Below are 22,528 nucleotides of genomic sequence, written 5' to 3'. Positions count from 1 at the left end.
TTGGGGAAATTCCTTCATGGGAAGGGTGGTCAGGCACTGGCACAGCTGCCCAGGGTACTGGTGGAGTCTCCACCCCTGGAAGCGTTAAAAAAATGTGTGGATGTAGTACTTGAGGGCCTGGTTTAATGGTGACCGTGCTGGTGGCTGGACTTGCTCTTTCCCAGCCTGAACAATTCCGTGACCCAGTGACTGACCCATGACCAAGGGAAGTGTGCAGAACAGGCTGCCTTGGAGTGGCAGCTGCCTTTATCAGAGCTACAGAAAAGGAAGGTGCCCTCCCTCAGAGCAGGAGCTCCTCCTTACCTGTCCAGCAGGGAGCCCAGGGAGGTGACAGCGCTGTCCCACTGTGCTGCCAGCACCAGGCACAACCCATCCTTCAGCAGGGAACACTGCAAGAGAGGGAGGAAGAGAGCTTTGGTGCTGCTCTGCACTTGAACAAGTCTCTAAGTCTGTCTGATGGGTGAGGAACAGGAGCCACAGAGCAGCAGATCCTTCCAGACAGAGCCAGTGCCATGTCTGAGCTATTTGTGATCCCTACAGCCCACCAGTATTCCTGCTGCCCTCTCTGAGTGAAAACCAGCAGATTATCTGGGTGTGTTATTCAGTCCCAGCCTCTGCTGGAAGCAGGAACACCAAGACAGGTAAATATTGAGATATTGTAGCAGAATTACTCATTACTTGCAGCAGCCCATCTCCCTTCTAGTGAGAGAAAGCAAGGGCTGTAACATTCACCTCTGGCTCAGCAGTGCCAGATCCTTCTGGAAACATGCCAGCTCTGCCCAGGGCCATTTATCTCTGACAGGAGGAAGGAGAGGTGGCTCTGCTCCCCCAATGCTGATTTGTCCTTCCTAGAGAGCTGTGCACATTCCATGTGCAGAGGGATGGATCCTCGGGGGACTCCAGGGGCAGGCAAGCAGTGCTTACACTAATTGGCTGCTTGATGTAATTGCTGTTCCATACAGCTGTACTTCAAAGGGATGCTGTCAGTTTTAAAAAGCCCAACCTGAAAAGATCTTACCTGCTCCTATTACAGATAACACCCAAGACTTAGAACTGAGAGCTGGAAGCCCAAATGTTTGTGTTTTGTGAAGGGCCTGCTGTGGTCTGACAGCCCTCGGGTGATTGTTGGTTTGCTACTGCCACTGTAATTACTTTCCCCCCTTGTTTACTCTCTGCTGCTGACAGCACTTTCCTCCACATTCCACCTTCCAGCTTTGTCCAGGCAAGGTTCCTGACTGGCTGGGCTTCTCCTACACCAAGAGGAAAACAGTCTGGGCCTGGTATTCTGTTGCTGTGGAGCAATGTCAGCTCAGGCCAGCAGCACATCCTGTGCCCAAACCCCAGGCTGGGCTGCACCCACTGAGAGCCACAGAATGGCCTGGGTTGGAAGGGACCTCAAAGCCCATCTTGTCCCACCCCCTGCCATGGGCAGGGACACCTTCCAGTAGCCCAGGCTCCTCCAAGCCCTGTCCAACCTGGCCTTGGACACTTCCAGGGATCCAGGGGCAGCCACAGCTTTTCCATTTTCATTTTTCCACAGCCAGGGCCTCCCCACCCTCCCAGGGAGCAGTTCCTTCCCAATATCCCATCTATCCCTGCCCTCTGGCAGTGGGAAGCCATTCTCCTTGTGCTGTCACTCCAGGCCCTTGTAAATCATCTCTCTCCATCATTCTTGTAGCTCCTTCTCAGACTGGAAGGCCACAATGAGGTCACCCCAAAGCCTTTTCTCCTCCAGGTGAACAATCCCAATTCTCCCAGCCTTTCCTCACAGCAGAGCTGCTCCATCCCTCTGCTCATCCTGGTGCCTCCTCTGGACTTGCTCCAGCAGCTCCAGGTCCTTCCTGTGCTGGGAACCCCAGAGTGGGAGGCAATGCTCCAGGTGGGAAATCTCTGGCTCAGGCTGCAGGGCACAGCCCAAGAAGTGAAAGGGCTGTTTAGCATTGTAGAGGAGGATTAATGGGGTGTGATTACAGACGGGGAAATAGAAACTGTATTTATATGGAGAAACGAGACAGGAGACAGCAGCAGAACACCACAGAACTGATGGCTGACTGGAATGAAACATTCAATAAATGAAGGATGGATGGGCCCATGAGGGTTATGTTCACACAGGATGGTGTCGAGGGCTCCTAGGGATGCAGGAACACCAGGAAGTGTCCCCAGTGCCCACATTACTCACCAGAGGTGCCAGGGCTCAGAGGCAGCGTTGCAATGGTGCCACCAAAGCACATTTGCTCGGGGCAGCACATCAGAGCAAGGCCTCAAAAGACTCTTCTTTTGTGCCAAGGAAGCAAAGCCCAGCTCCAGCTGCTCCATACCTTTGCTGCAACACTGCCCTTGGCCCTGCTGAGCATCTGGGAGATGCAGAGAGCCTGAGGGGAGTCCAGCACAGCCAGACGAGCTCCGGTCACCACAAAGCCGCTGCCCACGAGCTCCTCCAGCAGCTCCACGTACGGGGGGGGCTCCGAACCCCGCAGGATTATCCCGGGCAACACCAGGCAAGTGCTTTGGCAGAGGTTCTCCAGCAATGGCTGACCTGATGGGAAAAGAGCAAGACTTATTTGGTCTCTGCCCCCAGCAACTCTGAGCCCTGGCACAGACGTGCCCGTGGAGTCGGGGGCACCGCGGTGTTGGGATGTGCTCTGGGATGTGCTCTGGGATGCTCATCCCGAGCTGCTGCACGCCTTTGTGTCCCTGTCTGGAGATCACAAGACAGCAGGAGTGACCCCATTTCAGGAGTCAGACAAGGACAACTGCTGGTTTGCTACAGGAGATACTATTCCATTTTCATTTTTCCCAAGCAGAGAAAGCTGCTAATCCAGCTGCTTTTATAATCCCAAATGTAATTCTGCTCAGCATACGTGAGGCTTAATGTATTTCATATTTTCCTCATGATAAATCTGTCTGTCCATTAAGCAGCAGCTTTGTGATAATTATTTGCTGGAAGGAGGTTTCCTTGTGTGCAAGAGCTTCCTCTAGTGTCCAAGATGAGCCCAGAACGTGAGTGATGTGTCTGCTTTGCTGGAGGCACTTACGAGATCGTGCCTGACAGTTCAGAGATCACGTGGACTTGCTTTTCCAGGGCAGTAACTCTTTGAAATACATTTTCTGAGACACAAACACATCAGGGCTGTACACTGCTTTCCTTTTTAACTCTGCTTAGGCATCTTCAAAGCTAAGATATCCTCGTGCAGCAGGAAATTAGGGGCGTGTATTTTGAGATTGGCTCCCGACACTGAGCTGTGCAAAGCCTGCAGAGTATCTGTGCCCTCGCCACAACAAGTTGTTTTATTATTTTATTTTATGCAATCTCTTCTACAAATCAAGTGATTCAGTCACAGCAAACCTGTGCTACAGGCCTGGTGCTTTCCCATTGTGCACTAAAATGATGGGGGAAAACACCCTTCCCAAATACTTGGGACAAATCCTTCTTCAGAGACCCCTTGCACAAAAGTGACTTGGTGTTCACCCCAAGGGCAGAGGACTTGATTTACCACCCACTCCTTGCACTGCTGCACCTGCAGGGATGTGACCACTGTCCCCCCCAAGTCCTGTGTCAGGCAGGGCTGGGCTGTGATTCTGTCACATTTTTATCATGCTCCTCTCCCATCCACAACAATCCTGTGGTTCCCCTGCTGGGATTAATGACTGCAGTGATCAGGGGTAGCACAGGAACATTTCTGAGCTGCCCTCATCAGTCACATCACAACTGAAGCTACAGGAGTGAGAATAGCCTGGTTCTAAACAAGGCTACTCCTCAGGGAACACCACAGGGATGCTTCACCTGGTCCCTGTGTGTTTATAAAGGCGTGGGATCAATCCACAACATCCCACAGTGGGAGCATCCCCCTGTGTCAGTGCCATCCCCTGCCCCTGCACCACAGCTGTGTTTACACATCCATCGAGTCAAATCAGCAGGAAAGGCCCTGAGAAGCTGCTGCATCCCAGGAAGTGTCAGCCTGGCTGAGACCTCAGCTCCCAATCAAAGTCAGCCTGGCAATAGCTGGGAGTCATTTGGAGCTGGCAGCTGCTCAGCAGCAGTGGGAGCTGAATGAGCTCTCAGCCCAGCTCAGGAGAGGTCTCTGGCCACGCTGCCAGCAGCACTCCCTGCACCAGTTGATATTTTTCTACTCCCAGCACAGAACGGCTCAGCACTGCCCAGCCCTGCCTCTCCAGGGGAGGCTCTGAATGGACACGAACCACCAAGGTTGTGCTGAGACACCTGGGAAGGGTTCAGGGAGGAACATGTGCTGGTCTCACACCAGCTGTGGTGTCAGTGCTTGTTCTGCTGCTGCTGTTAAGGTCAGCCCGTGTGGACAGCTCTGTCTTTAAAGCCCTGAAGCTCTGGCAGGTGAACAGTTAAAGGCTGGACTCCCCTGGAGCTGTTCTCTGCAGCTCAGAGCTGTCTCTCCCTTCTGAAAGGACATCAATACCCAATCTTGCTGCCACCAGATGGTTTGTCTTGCTGTCCAGTTAATCAATAGCAGTCCCAGTCTCTAACAGGAGTTACGTTTCCTTACCAGGACTGCCTGGCTGCTCAGAGCCCAGGACACTGGGATGCCTGCCCGGGTCACGGATTAGGATCTTGCGCTGCTTCCTGATCCCCAGGCTGAGGATGGGGTCATGTTTCAGGTTATAGATCTGCAGGAGGGAAGGCAGGGAGGGAGGGAAAAGCAAGTCATGTGAGCACATTACCTAATGAGAAGGGATAACACTCCCCAAGTACTGATTCAGGCAAGCCGTGAAGCTTTTGTTGCTGTCCTGTACTTCTGTAATTGCCAGCCTAGAAAACACCTGCTTGTCTGGAGATACAAGAACATTTTGCATGCATTCTTCTTTTTGATTGAGGCTTAATTCAGTGCAGCATCTAGTCATCCTTTTCAAGGTCCCATATCCAGACATCATTCTAAGGTCTCTACTCCCAGCTTTTCAAGGCCAGGAGCTCAAATAAATCCTGTGAGGGTCTGACAGCTTTCCCCAGTGCCACACTGGGGTGTAGCAGCTCCCTTCTGTCCCTGAATGAACTGGCACAGTCACGATGCCCTGCACTGAGCTGCACATCCACTTTAGTGAAGCCCATCACAGATGTGGCCATTCCCAGAGCTAATCTCCTGGGACCATCTCAGCTGGATCACCTCTGGGCCACAGCAGAGCTCAAGCATTTCCATCCCTTGGTTGAGCACATCCCAATCATTTTCACATCATCAGCCATCCCACCTTGTCTCCATCCCTGAATGATGCAAAACTGGTAAAAAAACAGCTCCTGGGTCAAGTGGGCCTCAGCAGTCAGGGTGAGGCTGCTTTCCCTGTTCCAAAGCAATGTTGATCATTTGAGCACAAGCCCTGAGCCCTCCCAAATTTACAGCAGAGGCTGCTGAACAAACAGATCTGCAGCAGCTCCTCCCCAGCGAGGCCGCCTGGGTCATACAGAGGGAGCAGAGTGTGGGAGGAACAGCCCCAGCACAAGGAAAACTCGGCAGCTGGGGAAACACATCCAGCAGCATTATCTAAAGCATAACAGCAGAGAAGTCATGGGATAGCAGGGCCAGAGGCACTGCTCTGGCACAGCAGGATAAAGCTCAGGAAAGGGCAGATTCCTACCTCTTCCTCCTGCCCTGTCTGACACTGGGCACAGCACAGCCCTTCTGGGAAAAACAGCTTCACATCCCGGACAGCCACTGGGTAGGATTTGGAGCCTGAGAGAGAAATACAATGAGAAGATTTTCTCAGGCCATGAATTAAACATTCTCTAGACTCACACTCATCTTTTGGAGAGATTGATGATGTGCAACTCACTGCAGTAATTGCTTTAAAGGCCAGCTGTTCTGTACAGTACTAGCAAACATTTTAAACAATTATATTTAGAATAGTTCCACTGCCTCCTTGGTATTTTGATTCTGTCCTACTATCACTCAGCAGCTTCTTCATGTAAACAAGACTCCTTCTATTTCCTAACAGTGGAGCTGAGGGAATCATGTTAAGGAGACTGTGAAACCTTTCAATTCCAGCTCTAAATCCTGCTGTTGCCTTGCTTCTGGATCACACCAAGCTGCTCTTACTGAAGGGAAAGAGCTACTGGTTAGTAAAATAGATGTGCTTAGTAAAATAATGCAGGTCCCAAACACACTGAGAACTCTGACTGACCGTGGAAATCAGAATTAGCATGAGGCATTGCTGATGGAAGTACATTTTTCTGTTCACCTCTGGTCAGGAAAGGTAAATTGAGACTGGAACAGTCAGAGAAATGACATGAGGATGACTGGAGGAATGGAGAATCATCTGAAGAGTTAAACCAGACCTTGGCTCGTTTGACCCAACACGACCCAAAGCTGAGAAACAAATCTGATTTCTGATAAACACTCCAGGGTAGGAAAGGTCAGAGGTGTAAAAAGAGCTACTTAAAATAAAGATAAATGGCACAGGAACAAATGGGCACAAACTGTATGGAGCTGTATTTAAGTCTGAAAATGTAAGATTTTTAGCTCTCAAAGCTCTGTGACATCCGTCCAGTTGGGGTGGGTGCTCATGGAAGGGAAAATATGATGGGGTTGTCTGTGAGGGAATTAACTGAACTCAGTGACTCGAGAGGTTCCTCCAGGCTTAGCAGCTGAGTATTTCCCTATAAAGCAACAGTGCTAGAAAGCATTACTCAGAATGTTTGGAGATTTGTGGATGGAAAACATTAGAGAGGGAAAAGCTCTTTCTATTGAGTTTAGATAGATTGTCGATGTGCTGGCACAGATCCATGCTCCTGGGATCCAAATATCCTCTGAAATATTACCACCTTGGAGGCTGCCCATTCAAAGGATCCCACCTGAGAGCACTCAGCCCTGTTTGAGCTCCATAATTCCAGATATTGTATAGCCAGAGCCCTTAAGGCAGCAGTTTACAATCCTGAGGTTGTGTAAGTCACCAGTGTAGGAGCTGGGCTGGATCCTTTCCACACCTCCACACCAAACCCTCTGTGCTTCCATCATTTGTGGCATTACAGAGAACACAAATGCTCCCAAAATGAGTGTTTTACTCTCACGTTGCTCAAGGTACAAGGCAGTGTAGGGTGCATATGTCAGAGCTCTTTGGATGGGAGAAGAAGCACAGTACAGTGATTTCCCAAGTCCCAGAAGAGGTGAGAGGGTGCAGGTTTGCCTCTGCAGCTGAGCCCCAGAGCTTTAAAGCTGCATTTCTTGGTTCACCAGTGTCCCTGGAACCCCATCTTCATCTAAATTGCATTTCCCCTGTCACTTAGGGAGGAAAAGTGAGAGTTTGCTCTGCTTCAGGCATTAACTGAAGTTCTTCCTCAGCTGGAGCAAAACTAGGAAAGCTTAGAATTCCCTCCTAGGAAAGGAAGATGGTCTTGCACAGACCTCCACTTACTCATTGAAGGTTCTTCCAACTTAACTTGTAGGTAAATGTTTCACCTGTGCTGGAGGACAAGCTCTGGGAGGTGCAGGGGGTTAGGAGCAGTCCTTTCCTTATGGACAGACAGCTCCAGGGCAGAGCAGCTGCATCAGATCCATCAGAGTTAGCTACAGCTGCATCCCTTTTCCTGGGACGTGTGCAGGGAGGGCTTTGTGGGCCAGCCCTACAGCTGGGCCCTACACAGAGCACAGGGGCTGGGCTCAGAGGGCAGGGCCAGCTCTGGGCTCAGCCCAGATCTCAAGAGCAACTTCAGATCCCAGCCCAGGGGTCTGAAAGGAGTCAGAACATCCAAGCATCTCTCTGACACAGTGAGCTCCCTGTAACTCCCAACAAAACAGGATGAGACTCAGCTTCCCTTGCTCATTTTCACTGAGTTAGGCTGGGGATGCTCCAACTGTAGCAAACACCTGAAATCCGGGGTATCTATTAACCCATTCTTAGCCATGACTGAGGAGCTTCAGAGCAATCTGGACACACAATCCACTCATCTCCAGAGCAAGAGGAGCAGAGGCTGAGAGTGGAAAAGGATTGGCTGAAGAGCCCTGACCACTTTTTTTTTTGTGTAGGTAGATCCTGCTCTTCAGTCACTCCCACAAATCCTGTGGGATCATGGTGAGAGATCTCTCCTGGCTGAATCCTAGTCCTCAGGGTTAAGGAAGGTTCTGCAGTGAGGGGTTGGTTGTCTTTCCCAAGCTGTGGCTCCTTCATTCCCTGCCGGTTCTCAGCAGCCCACTGGACGTGGATGAAAAGAGGGAGTGATCTCACAGCCCAGGATATGATAGGAAGAGCCATATAATCCAATGGATCTTGTCAGGAAAGTTCTTGTGGGACTTGAGGGCACACAGTGCCTGCCAGCCAGTTCACCTGAGTTTACAGAAATTATTGCTTCATTATTTTTACATTCCTTTAACTATTAGAGCAAAATCCGTACAACACTGAGGAGAGGCACAGGCAGGGAGCTGACCATGCTTAATTCCATGGGAATTTTGGAATGACATCCTTCCCTCCTTGTGGCAATAATGCTGGGCTCTCCACAGGCTGCTCTCTCCAGGGATACTCCCCATTTTCCCATCCTTCACCCCCTCCCACACACTGCAACATCCCAGTGCCTCCCTGCTGGCAGAGGAGCTGGGATGGTTCAGCATTCCAAGGATGCTGACTTGCCCTGTGCCTCTGCCCATGTGCCAGCTGGAAAGAGCCTTTCCAGGTGGGAAACAGCTGAGTCTCCCTGCTTGCCTCAGGCAGAGCAGGTCTGGATCACCTCTCTCCAGCCAGCCCATCAGCACTTTGGGATGTTACAGGAACTCAGAGTCTTTGTGAAATCTTGGAGCTGGCCCATGGGTAATGGAGACATCAGGAAGGGACACACAAGCAGGGAAGACAGATGGGTTCTTGGGGATAATAATGAAATAACCAAGCAGGGAAGAGATCAAAGGAAATCTGTTCTGATAAAGACAGATCTAGGGCTGCTCTGGGAAGAACCCTTTTGGAATATATCTTCTGGGAGAGTATTTCATTGCTTGAGACACACTCAGCTCAGCTACCAAGAACACAGGGAAAGCTTTCTAGGGAATAATGGCCTCCACTGTTCCAAGGCTGGACGTGTAGTGACAATGCGGGAGGGAACAATACATAACATAGTCTTCATTTGTATATCTGAGCCTTTGGACTTTTCTTTTACAAAAACCTACCATAAAATCCATTCTGGACTGTGCTGGTGCCATACTGAGCCCTCCAGAGGCATGGATCCAGTTCTTGGGCCAGCTGAGGATCGTCTGGCCCCAGGAGATCCATCAGCTTCTTCACAGCGTTGGGCCTCTGCAGGCACAGCACGAGGGCAGTGCCCGAGGTAAGGTAGGTACAGTGAGCTTCTACAGCAGCTGGATCCTGAGAAGAAACCAGAGATGGAACAGGTTATAAGGAACTGGTGAGCACTGGGAACATCCCAGCTTTCCTTTGGCTGGGAAGGAAAGCTGTGAGTAAGCAAATCTGCTGTTGCTCCTTGTTTTCTCTCCTCTTTAATAGACTGCTAGTGTACTAAAGATTCCAAAATACAGAGCTCAGACACTAAGCAGTTCCTGTGACATCCAGCAGGTCACAGGAGGGGCTGCTCCTTCAGGGGGACATCCAGATCAGCAGGAAGCACAAGCAAGAACACCAGGGTCACAAATACTCTGGGATGAGGAGCCACGTTTAATTCTTCAGCTGATATAAAATGATGGACCACAAATACCAGAGCTTTGCTTTTTGAATTCACAAAAGGCAGGACCACCCCCCCACACACACCCTGCTTCTCCTGAAGAGTGAATTCCAGACATTAGTTAGGATCAGGACTATAGAACTTAAAAGTAAGAAGGTCAGAACAGGGGCTGCAAGAAATTGGTTTGTCCTCCTGGCCTTGTCTGATGCCCTTTGCTCCATAGCAATTTTCTCCACCTTTGCTTCTTTTCCAAGCGTGGTCAGTTCAGCCCGTGCCCGCTCCTGAGCAGAGCTGTGGAGGTCACAACACCCTGGGATCTTACACTGAAGAAGGATGAGAGGAAATGACCAACAGCAACCACTGCATTGGTGAGGAGAGGCTGCTCTGAGGGCTGGGGACAGACAGAGCAACAGGGACCCTGGGAAAGGCAGCAGTGCCAGGGGCAGCTGGGTGGCAGAGCCCTCCTGGCCTTGCTGACTGCTTGAATGAAGGAAAACCTTGGGAAGCCAGGCTTGCTGCAGATGTCTGGGCTGAGCACAAGGTCAGGGTGCCCACAGCAGCTGCAGCCCTGCCTCCTCCTGCTTCTCCATCTGAATGACATGGCAGGAGCATCCAGTTCTGCCTCTTCCTGCCCTTCCAGCTGAATAACGTGGCAGGAACATCCTGTTCTGCCTCCTCCTGCCCCTCCGTCTGAACAAGGTGTCAGGAACATCCAGCTGTGCCTCCCTGCACCCCACAGTGCAGCAGCCAGGGCTGGATGTTCTCTCCAGCATAGAAAACAAGGGCATTTCCAGCTCCCTGCCAGAATCAACCCATGGCTATTTACTTTTTTTCCCAATTTCTGAGGAAATAAAAACAAGAGGGGAAAAACCACCATTTGATTCAGCTGAATCACGTCATTCACAGAGGTTTTAATTCCTCTGTTTTTTAATCTTCTAGAAGCAGCAGAGGATAGCAATTCTCTAGATAAAACATTTCCAAAAGCAAATCCTATCATTTCATTTAGAAATATGGAGATAAAACACTTCAAGGCCTCTCTGCTTTTCTATCCCGTGAAACCATTCACTGCCTTTGACCCAAATCTCGTCGCACTCGCCTGCCTCCTAAATTGCATCTCTAAGAAGTAGGTTATGAATTGACAACCACGGGCTCAAGCCTGATATTCCCCCCTCTATTTGCAAAGGCAGAATATTCCATGAGAAAGCCCCTCTGTGCTTAAATTGGTGAGGTATTTAAGGGCTTGGATGTGGTGCTTGTCAGTCCTCCTGCCCAGCGGGCACAGGGTCACAGTGTGTGGCTCAGGGGCTCTCTGGTGACAAGAGCTCTGCTTGGATGAGGATGAAGAATTTCAGCTTGTCACAGTGTACTGAGAAATTGTGACATTAATTCAGTTCTGTATAATACAAAATAATCCCTTCCTGCTGGAAAATTTTTGTTAGTTAAAAAAATGGATTTAATCCATTTTTCTATGGGTTTTCTCTTTGGGCAATGAAAAACCAGTGATGTTTTCAATGAAAACTTTCTAAAGGACTGATAAAACATATCAATATTCATCCAGGTTGGAAACAGCTGCAAGGAAAACATGCAGTTTCTGTTAAACAGACCAGAATAAATGGCATTATTTTGTTCCAGAGCATCTAACCAGTGATTTTAGATCTAAATAACAAAACTCTTCCATCTTGCAGTTGCTCCCCAGCAAATCCATGGATTTGGTGTTGAAGAAGATGCTGTTCCTAATCGCTGCTGATGGTGTCAGGGTGTCAAGGTGACTCTTTCCTTCTGGCAGCTCCTCACACTCCTCACAGCCACTCCAGCCCAGCGCTGCCTTCATTCCCTCCACTCCCATCCTGCCTCCGTGTCCTTGCAGATCCCGAGCAGCTGTGCTGGGGCTGCCCCTGTGCAGCTGCCTGGAATTCAGGAAGCAATTTCGTTGAGAGGAAGTTCCAGCTGTGCACTGGCTCGGGAGGGCTAACGGGATGAAAGAGCAGGGAATGATCCGGCTGCCTTTACCGCTGGAATCACAAGATGGGGCTGGAGGGAATCGCGGAGTTATTGAGCCCAGTGACCTGCTACTGCAGGCAATCACATCAGGTAATCCCCCACAGCAAGATCAGCCCCCACTGTAAAAATAAAGCCAAAACTGCTAATCTGCACAGGGCTGGATCTGCTGGATAAGCACTGAAAGGAGATCCAGCCCTCCTAGGCAGAATCCCCCTGGGAACAGGGGCTCCTCACTGGCTGAGCACCGCCAGGTCATGCTGAAAGCTGGGGAGACAATGTCAGCTCTGTTTACATGACCTTTATTTTTGATAATCGTCATTAAATTGCAGATAAAACATCTTGTTGTGGCTCCTGTGATTCGATAACCTCAGCAAAGAGCAGAGCAGTCGTTTTGTCTCGTGGTCCAAAGGCCACGCGCCGCTCCGAGCTCGGGGGGACTACTTCAGTTGGAAAAGCAATCACGGAGCTGAGCTCATGCTGCCAAGGAGGTTTGTCAAGTGCATGTAAATAATACATTAGAAAGGAAAAGGAGATGTGAGGTTGTCTTGCTTGCAGTGAATAAATCCAGATTTGCTCTCCAGTGCTACGTACACACAACAAACCAGCACATCCCAGTGCTTGGGAGTTCTGTAGAGATGGATTTTGGAGCATGCTCCAGGTAAAGTGAGAAAAAGCCCTGGACAGAACTTCTAGAAGGGACAGACACACTGGCTCCATCTTCTTCAACAGGACATTCCATCACGGATCTCATCAATCCATATAAATATTCCAAGGGTGTCAGAGGATGGTGCAGGGCTCTTTCCAGCAACAGGATGAGGAGCAATGGTCAGGAACTAAACCACAAGAAATTCCACCTCCACATGAGGAAGAAATTCCTTCCATGGAGGGTGGCAGAGCCATGGAACAGCTGCCCAGGGAGGGCTTGGACTCTCCATCTCTGGAGATATCCCAAACCCACCTGGATATATCCCTGTGTCACCTGCTCCAGGTGACCCTGCCCTGGCAGGGGGTTGGGACTGGATGATCTCCAGAGGTCACTTCCAAACCCAACTGGGACCACCCCAGCTGGGATTCTGTGATGTATTAAATCCCAGCAATTTGCCCCCATATTGGGAGCCACATTTTAAGGCCACCACTGCATCCCATTGTGCCTTAAGCCAAGGAGCAGATCCATCATGAATATTCCTCCCATCCAAAAGCTGTACATGGAATTTAGCTGGGAAAAACAGCCCTGCCCCCACGGCTGCCATTGAGCCACTTACCCACTGGATTTTCCAAATAACCCAGTCCCTGGAGCTTGCTGAGGCTTTTTCAAAATCTCCCTACTTATCTTGGGAGCTCAGCCTTTCCCAGCCCTCCCCAGTGAGAGCCATTCCTGCTGTTCTAAAAGGGAGCAGGAGCTCCTGGACAGCAGAAAGCATTTCCCACTGTCTGCTCCCCCTCACCAAAGGCAGACTATTCTCTTTGCTTCCTCACTTCCAAACCCTGCTTTTTTCCCCTTGAACAAAACCCCAACAGTCTGTAATTTTTATCCTCATTAGTCACCAGCTCTTCAAGGCAACTGAATCAATGCTCCACAGCTGCTCTGGTGTGTTGGAGAACTCCAAAAACAAGGACGTTTTCAGGAAACAACCTCTCCTCACATTTACCCCACATGCATCTGCATTGCTTCCTGAGGATATTTGGGGGTTTTAAGATGTCTTCTGTTTCAGATGATGAAAAAAGCATTTTGTGTTTAGCTCTGTGATTAAATAACATTGGGAAGCACATCCCCATCAACCCTAACGGCCACTATATCTCTCTTGCCAGTATAAATATTTAAAACTCAGATGCCTGTGCTCACTGCTATCATGCAGAAGGCATTAATTGTTCCAGAGCACTGCCTTGGCACGTGCCTGTTTTCTTCTGGAAGCCTCTATCAAGAATTTCCAGGAGACAATGTTATAAACTTTCCAAACTTAACCCAAGTGCAATATCAATTATAAACGTTTGGTTTCTGTAAAGTCAATTGGTTAAATGTCTTCAGGAAACCAATCTAATAATACAGATTGTTTTTCCCCGAGGGAAGGGAAAAAAAATAATAATCCAACTCCTCTCAAATGGCCAGAGTTCATTTCCCTGGCTTTCACAGTATCCTTACACTCGGGGTAGGAAATAAAAGGTTTCTAATGCCCTAAAAGAGCAGAAACAAACATCTATTTACAGCTAATCAACCCCACAGTGCCCTAAGATTTAAGAACCCTCTTTATTGTCTATCAGACACGAGCAAGGACAATTTTCTCTCCTCGCAGGTGATTTCTCCAGGCTGGCTCCCAGGATGCAGCTGTGCCTGCAATGTAATCTCAGGTAACTGCTCCCCCGAGATGTGCGTGCCCTGACAGGGCAGGGAGGCTTTCCCAGCTTTAACCACATGCAATAAACGCAGGCACACGTGCTCCCGGGATGTGCCCTACCTGGAATGACCTGGGGAAGGAACAGAGGACACCTGTTTGGCAGGGAAAGAGGCAGAGCTGAACGGATTCCTGGGAGGTCCGGATTGCCCATATCCTCCCCAAAGTTTTGTTTGGGAGAAACCAGGGCTGCGTCTTTATGGCGCGTGATAAAAGAAGCCCTCAGCATGTCAGCTCTCTTTGTGCTGATAAGGTACAGATCTGATTGTTCCATATAGCTCGCTCCCAGCAACAGCTCCGAAATCCCGGGTGGGAATTGCTGGGGTTTGCAGGAATGGATTATCCCCAGCTCATCCCTTTCCCCAGTCCAGAGGTAACACGGAGCTGCCACTCCCGTCACCAACCTGCTGCACCTCAGAGGGCAGGAGAGCCGAGGCAGCGGCCGCTTCCAGGCTGAGGTGTTTCATTCCGACCACGCTGAATTTTTCCAGGTGTAGGTTCCGGAGGATCCTTGGGAGCCTGCGGCTCCAGACACCGGGTTTGATGAGCAGCACTGTGCAGAGAACCTGTGCCCCTGGAACAAAGCGCTCGGTGAAACTCAGCGGGGTTTGTTTACTGCCCTGGGCTGACATCTGGGGATGGGGGTTAGCGGAAACCTGGCAGGAAGTGCACAAAAATCCCAACAAAACAAGTCCATAAAAAACCCGGGCATACAGGATTATTTATTTGGGTTCGCTTTGTTGGATTTTCAGTTTAAAAATATATCTGAAACAGTCTAGGCTTGGAGGTTTCTCCCCCAGGGAAATCTGCTCCAGGCCTAAAAAGTTTTTGTGGCAGCCCTGTCGGATAAGACTCGAATCTTTATATTATAGATTAATGTTTTCAGAGAGATAAAGTATTCCCTTTTACATTTTTCATGTGAACTGTGATGATTATGTGATGTAATCCTTGAGTAGCTATTCCATTCTTACTCTGGTGTTCTGTATATTTTAGAGCTCTGTTTCAGAAAGGCACTAACAACCCTGACAGGTCCCAATTAATGTCATAAAGCAATTATGAATAGAGTTGTGTTTACCAAAATTGACATTCCAGCAAAAACTTTCTGCTTCTCTCCCAGCAGAGCTGCCAGGAAAGTGCAGCACTGTGAGGAGCAGAAAACAAACCAGACCAAGAAAGCTTTGCTGTCTGATGAAAATGGATTTAAAGGCAGAAAATACATAAATTCCATTTTTAAATGACAGCACTTTCAAATTTTAAGTCTTGCTAAAGTACTTGCTACTAAGAGTATAGTTAATATTTTATCCTTATAACATCTTTTGGAGATTTATTGGCAAGTGCAGTGTCAGAAGCAGTCTGTGAGGCCCCAGGAACTGCTGGTGCTGAACCACATCACTCAGCACAAGCACAGGGGAACAACCTACAGGCTGCTGAAACTGATCCAAGCTGATCTGGAATGTCATTTTCTGTTTCCTGTACACCCCAGTATTAATTATACAGATGTCAATGCAACAAAGCATTAACAAGGCTACCTGGAACTTAATGCTGTTATTTCCAAGTGACAAGCAGGATTCATGGCACAGAAACACAGGATCAAAAATAAAAACCAAGATTATTTCCTCCCCACTTGATATGGAAACTTAACCCTTGTGCTGCAGGGAGCCCTCCTGTTCCAGATGTGTTTTCCTCACATCATTCCTGAACAGAAAGGTTCCATAGCAACAACCTGGAAGTGCAGGAAGCTGCTGGGCTCCACCTCAGCAACCTCACCCATGTGTGTTATGTAAGCACTCGGTGGTCTCCAGATGTTTTCCTCACCATCTGCTGGTTTTGGGCAGGTATTCTCGTTCTTCTGCTGTGTGAGTCACTACCTGCTGCATGTTTAGGGACTTGAGACGCTTCAGGAGGATTGCCAGCTTGGTTTGGTCACCCAGAGCTGGCTTTCTCTCCTCAGAGATTTTAAGTAACAAGAATTAGAGAAAATACCACTAATTAGCAATGGAACAACATCTGCTGATCATGAATTACCAGAGGTACCTGTTTGGCAACACTCAAACCTGCCTGATCTCCATCTCCAGTTCTGGCTGTTCAGAGCCCTTCCCAGTTTTCCTGGTCTTTCTCTACCTTGTAATATTTTTTAGATCCATTCCTCACAATCCTTTCCATTTTGCCTCCCCCAAAAATTATTACATAGGTTTTGATTTCATAGCCTGTGAAAATAGAGTTTCATTTATATGCTATTTATAGATAATACTTCAGATAGGTGTGACTTCAAATAAGTGTGAACTCAAGCAGATACCACATCTCCTGGCATGCTTAGAGTGCATCCCTGCCTGGATTCCAGCCTAAGGAAAATGTTGGTGTAATCCTTTTGCTTATTTTGGGCTGGCAAATCCAGCTGATTTATCTCCACCAAGTCCTTGTCAAACCACATTTTTCCATTTGCTCTTCTCTCACCTGCTTGCAGGTAGGAAAACAGGGATTCTGCTCGGCACCTCCAGCTCTCACCCTCTAAAGAAGAGAAGCAGATTTGAGTGAGTTTTGTGTGTTCTGAGACAACCTGAGAACTGTGCCATCATCTCTCCATACAGCAGCCAACATTACAGTGACACACAGATATTTTAGGGTGTTACACTGGGACATGGATGGGTTGATTTCAGATGTCCTGGGACACCCTGGGCTGGGTCACACCCAGGAGCACAGGCTGATCAGGACTGCAAATCCTAAATCATGTTGGATCTTGGTTGTCTTTTCTGGGGTTTCAGAGAGTGGTTAAAAGTGGTTTTAAATCTATTTGTGCTCCTAATATTCCACAGTCAAGTCAGATGCTGCCCTGTTTCTGGTGTTGCCAGAGCTCAGGTGTTTTGTTTGATGTTCTCTCAGAAACAAAGAAGTGCTGTGGATCCTGAGTGGTGCTGATAAAACCTCCCTGGCATTCCCCAGCCAGCCAGGAATGGCTGCTCCAGTGGCTCTTCAGGAGAGCAGAGCAGGATGAAAGGAGTCTGGTGAATCAGAACTTAGGACAAAAGCCAATAGAAAAATGTTTCCTTCAGTCTAATGTAAAACCTACAGTGACCTGGAGAGGTGAGGAAAATCAAGGCACTTCAGGTACATGTGAATTGAGAAGTTACCCAGATCTAGGGCACAATGAGGGGAATCCTGCATCAGTTTGATAAGAGACTTCCTTTTCCAGTGACTGGCAAATTTAGCCACTGTGACGTGCAAGGTAGATAAGAGAGAACTAAAATCTGTTTGTCAAAACAGAATTACCTTTTGGTTTTTTGTATTTATTACTGTCCAAAATCCATGGCTATCTATTTTTCAGGGCTAAGTATCTGGAAGGTGTTTAGCCAAAGTGGTTTTTTTCCTAATGAGGCCTCTTTCTCTTTCCACATGCTTGATGCAATAATAGGAGCACAAATAGCAGGTGGAACCAGCCCTAAGGTCCTTGCCTTGTCTCATAACTTTTTAGCTCACATCCTCCCATCTTTTTTCCTTAGTGCTGGGGTTATCTGAAAGGACTTTGAGGATCTGTGAATCCCGTGGTGACCTGGGCAGCGCTGGGATGTAAATGACAGAGGAAATGCACCTTCTGCTCTGATTTCACCTCTCTAAAACATCATGAAAATCATCATTTCTGGGATCTGCACCTGAAAAAGGCAGCTAAAGAGCTGGCACTAATTACTCTTCCAGCTGACTTTCCACACCATCCCTCAGCAGGGGCATTCTCAGGACTGTAGAGAAGAAATGATGTGGCAATACCACCTTCCCCCAGCATCAGGTGGATCCCCCTGGCCTTTCCTTCCCAATTGCCTGGGATTAGGATGTCTGACCAAAGGTTCACTAACCCCATTTCAATGGCTCTGACTGAGGACATACAGTTTTCTTCAATCTGTTTAAGAGTCTAAAGTGACTTGCTTTTTCCTCAAGAGGCAACTGGTGCTTACCTGTGGCCTTCCCTTCAGTCCTGGAGCTCCTGCCAGGTGGTGGCAGGTATTTCCCAGCAGGGCAGTGTTTTGCATCTGGAAAAGGAAAGACAAGTATCTTTATGGATTCACAGATGGGAAACCTTCACTGTCTGGAGGGTGACAAAGGTCATTTTATTTAGCAGGGCAGGTGTTCAACATGTTACAAAATGTTGAAGAGCAGTTCTTGAGCACAGAGGCCTCTCCATTCCTCCCACAACAATAAAAACACAAGTCAAAAATGGAATTACCTTATAAAAGAGATAGTGCAAGTTGCTGAAGTTGTGCCTCAGCTGTGCTCCTTTGTTCCTGACAGTGGCTTTGGTGGGAAGGGCTGGCCCTACCATCACAACCTCCCCCAATAAACTGAGCTTGCAGCTCTGCTTCCCTCTTATCCTGCCTCTCCATCTCAAGATAACTTTAATTAAGGGCTGCAGTGCATGAATTCTTACAGTTTTAGACACCACTCTGGGATGTCTGATGCCTTCCCTCCTGAAGGCTCCTCTTCCTGCTCACCAGTCTCACAGAGAACACCCCCATAGTTCACTAACAACCCGAACTTGCTGTGAGCCTAAACCCAGGACCTTTTCCCAGACAAACCTTTCTTCTTGGTATTCAGCAAAGCAAATTTATTACTGCACACTACACAGGCACAGTGGGTTTGACACAAGTGTCCAAGTTTGTGTTGATGACAAAGGACTTTTCTTCCCCAAGGAAAGATAAAGGAAGAGCTGTAAATTCAAAGCACGAATGCACTTATGGGACTGCATCACTCCCTCTCAGCTGATACATGGTGTTACCACAATCTTTGATTCCTCTCTGCTTCTGAGTAATCATAAAATCCCAGAATGGCTTGGGTTGGAAGGGACCATCTTGTTCCAACTCCCTGCCAGAAACTGTCAGGCTCAGAACTGCTTCTCTCTGGGTGTGAGGAGTCAGGCAGTCCCAATTCTTCTCCGAATATTTCACATTAATAGAAAACAGTGGGAGCTTGTAGTCTGCTGCTCTAAGCCATGCAGTATCAATAACCCCACAGTCTGCACAGTGATTTAGTTTTAAGAGGCATGGCTATACATTTCCTGCTACAGGAGGAAACTATCAAATTTACTGTGCTGAAAGATCGATGCTGGCACACATCACTGAACTCTGAGAAGCTTTTGACAGCAAAGGTCTCCATTCCTCTCTTCATTCTCCTCCAGGATATAAAAAGGAATTCTCAAGAAATCTGTTTTCTTCGGCTCTTACAGATTGGTAACCCCTTCATCTCCCTGAGCACAGGGCAAGGCTGAGACATCAAGCCAAAAGCCTGGCACCACAATTAGGGGCCCACATTTAGGTGGGAGAGCTCTTGGCCTCTGTTCTTCAGTTTCTCTTACAGAGGTAAAATGTATGGTATTATTTACTGCTCCTGCCAATTGTTCTGGTATCTAATTAATACTTATGGAGTACCTCAAGATCATTAGAAAGGGCACCAGGCCAAGCACAGCCACATTAATTTAATAGGTCACCTTGTAGATGACCTCAGCTGGCTCCTGCTGCTTTCATTGCCTCATCTTAATTCAGCCAAGCACAGAATTTACCCCCAAATTATGACTTGTTTCTGTGCCTGAGAAAACCCCCAGCACTGGATTCCTTTGTCCAAGTTCAATCAATTCCCACACACCCCGAGGATAATACAAACAGTAAAAACGTGCCTTACCAGTTACAAAATCTGCCTCTGTGAAGAAGAGGATGGCTTGTCTGAAGGTCACCTCTGGGGTCAAGGCCATTACTGCCTGTGGGAGGCTGTCACCCATGCTGAGCCTGTCCCTGCCCTGTGTCCATCCCTCCAGTGCAGCTCCCAGGGCTCGGAAGGCGTCGATGCCCCGGAGCGCGCACACCAGGACGGGGTTGGACATCAGCATGTCCAGGCTCCTCTGCCAGTGAGTGTCTCCAGCCTCAAAAGGGGTTATTTCCCTGGCCTGACACCGAGTGAGATGGGGCAGCCACTTCAGCCCTAGGAGCTCAAATCCTGAATCAGGCTCTGCTGCAAGTCAAGAAAAATGTGTTTAGCACCAGACAGCAGCTTGTGTTTCGTAGAAGCTGGGCTTTCTTTTGGACACAAACACTTTAGTTTACATCCATTTTTTTCCTACACAAGTTCCAAGGCTGTTTTGACTTCTGTTTCATCCAGAATAGACTTTAATGCACATACAGGAATATACCAGGAACACCCACAAGATGTAAGTGCTAAGAAATGACATTACAGTGAAGAACAAAAAATGGGCTATCTGGGAAATCACCAGGGAGCCACAGGGAGCAAGTGCCATGATTTGATTAGAGAGCGCAGTTGATGGAGGAGAGCTGAAAGGGAATCACTGAGAGTACCCTGATAGCAGTGTGGCTTGGCACAGCTTAATCCATAATTATGGATCCTTTAGCACCTCTCGTAATGCTTTAAGCAGTGTTCATCACAGTAATAAATACAACAAAATGCTGACTTGTCTCTAAAGTAGTTTCAATGTTGTTGGGTTTGTAAAGTTGTCTTCTGACTCTGTAGCAAGGTACTTAGGGCTCAATCCATGAGTGCTGGAAATTTCTGTTGGCTCAGATCTCGGATACAGAACATCACAGGATTTCAAGTAGTATTTTGACATCGTTTTAGGGGAGTTGGATACAACACAGTGTGAGACCGGGGCAGACTTGTGCCCTTTGTGCCTACACCTCCTGTGTTATCACACTTCAGTGCAACCTGCACATGAAATTACATAAACTCCCTGCCCTGCCTAGGGCTTGACAGCCCTTTTCATGCCTGTGTGAGCACCCAGTGTGGGGATGGCATCGCTGCTCCTCCCACGGGGGAACCGGAGCGTGAAGCGCCTTGGTTCTACTCACCAGGGCTGTCACTGGACACAACAGAGCCTGAGACTCCCAAATTCCTGTTCCAGTTCCAGCCCAGCCTTACCTGCCAGTGCTCAGGGAGGGACACGTTGCTCTGTGTTACATAAAAGCTCAGCAAGCCCAAGCACTTCTCAGAACTCATTTGATGCTCTCTGAAGCAAATGATGCCCACCTGAGCTGTTTGTGACAAGCAATGTCACCCTGCCCATAACAAACCAAGATAAATTCTTCAGCTCTTTAGGCAGGTAACAAAGCAACCTGTTCTCCCTGAGGCCCCTTCACCACATTTTCCATTACGTTCCTGCTATGCTAAAAAGAGCTACCCAGGATAAACTTTCCTGCCCAAGGTCTCCAGCCCTGCCCAAGAGCTGGGATCACCTGCACTCCGAGACTGATCCTTGAGGCCAGGCAGCAGGATCTGCTGCAGGAGCTCTCCAGCACTCTTCAGAGCCTGCATCCCAACCACTGTCAGCATCACCACTTGCTCCATCCCGGGCTCAGCAGCATAAGTTCGGTGGCAGAGAAAATCCAGAGGAATGTGACGGGGCTCTGGGACCGAGCTGAGGTTTCCTCCTGCTCAGGAGAGCATCAAAACAAAACGGTTACCCCATGAAAACAGATCTCAGACTTTTTGCTGTGAAGGAATGGTGTAAATCTCAACCAGCATTTCACTGTCTGCTCACGCTGCAGCTCAGGAAAAGCCTTCTGAATGAGGAATATTAACACAGCAAACTCCCTCTAATTAGTCCCAGTCCTTCCCTGGAATTACATTTTGCTGAGTAAAGCAAATATATTCCCCTGTAATTCTGATATCCTTATTCACACCATTATGCAGAGTTGATAGATCTGTACCAAAATGATTTAAGGCACCAGTTTTGGGTTGATAACTAATGACTGACTTCACATTAAATCAATACCTGATTTTGCTTTCTAGGACACTGCAGGGCACACAGCTGGGAGCTGATTTGGGGACTGCTGTAACACTGCTTATATCCACAGTCCTGTTGGGAACAGCACAGCCTGGAGAATCCCTGGCCCATTGGAAATCCCTGTTTCATTCCATACTGATTTACTACATGATTATTTAACCAATTATATCAATAAACATTTCTTTACTTATTCCTATATCATAACATTTCATGATGCTAGAGAATGGTGAATGACATGCATTTAATTTTTATTTTTCCATAGGATTTAGTGTCAGTTTGGTTTTGGAGAGCAATATATTTTAACTCAAAGTCCTGGCATCCAAATTTTCAAACAATTAAATTAAGCTAAATTAACTTGCTGAACACATAAAAACCCACAACCCGTAGTCAGTGAAATAAACAGCTGCTTTTTTTTACTCCAAGTGTACAGAACTAGGAGGTTTAAGACTCGCCCATGTGAGTCATAGATTAAGAACAGAAAACCCATTTCCTTGCTGTTTGAAATCCTATCAATCTCCCAGCTTTGAATGAACGAGTTACCAAAGTGAATACAACTGTATAAACTGAAATTAAGAATATCTGAGTAAAATGAGATTGAAAAACGCCTTTTCTGCACCTACAGAACCATAGCTGCCAGCATTTATCATTTCAGCACATTCCAATTTTACACACAACCACCAATTTATCTCATTTTAGTATTTTGACTTCTCTTGAAACTGTGGCAATAAATATGTATTGATTGGCTAT

General features: G+C 48.0%; 1 protein-coding gene across 1 annotated transcript in view; it reads right to left on the bottom strand.

The window, feature by feature from the left end:
* The window catches only part of DNAAF8 (dynein axonemal assembly factor 8), an 89,047-nt gene that overhangs the window by 8,015 nt on the left and 58,504 nt on the right, over positions 1–22,528 (bottom strand). The window contains exons 22-31 of the mRNA XM_048321242.1: positions 21,231–21,425; positions 19,672–19,998; positions 17,955–18,029; positions 16,465–16,518; positions 14,415–14,584; positions 9,111–9,306; positions 5,602–5,696; positions 4,521–4,641; positions 2,319–2,536; positions 304–389 (exon numbers count right to left, since the gene is read on the bottom strand). Of these exons, the coding sequence (XP_048177199.1) occupies positions 304–389; positions 2,319–2,536; positions 4,521–4,641; positions 5,602–5,696; positions 9,111–9,306; positions 14,415–14,584; positions 16,465–16,518; positions 17,955–18,029; positions 19,672–19,998; positions 21,231–21,425 (1,537 nt within the window). The remainder of the gene's footprint in view (positions 1–303; positions 390–2,318; positions 2,537–4,520; positions 4,642–5,601; positions 5,697–9,110; positions 9,307–14,414; positions 14,585–16,464; positions 16,519–17,954; positions 18,030–19,671; positions 19,999–21,230; positions 21,426–22,528) is intronic.

This window comes from Corvus hawaiiensis, chromosome 16, assembly GCF_020740725.1.
Source record: "Corvus hawaiiensis isolate bCorHaw1 chromosome 16, bCorHaw1.pri.cur, whole genome shotgun sequence".
In the NCBI taxonomy this organism is placed as follows: Eukaryota; Metazoa; Chordata; class Aves; order Passeriformes; family Corvidae; genus Corvus; species Corvus hawaiiensis.
This window is presented reverse-complemented; position numbering and strand designations above follow the sequence as displayed.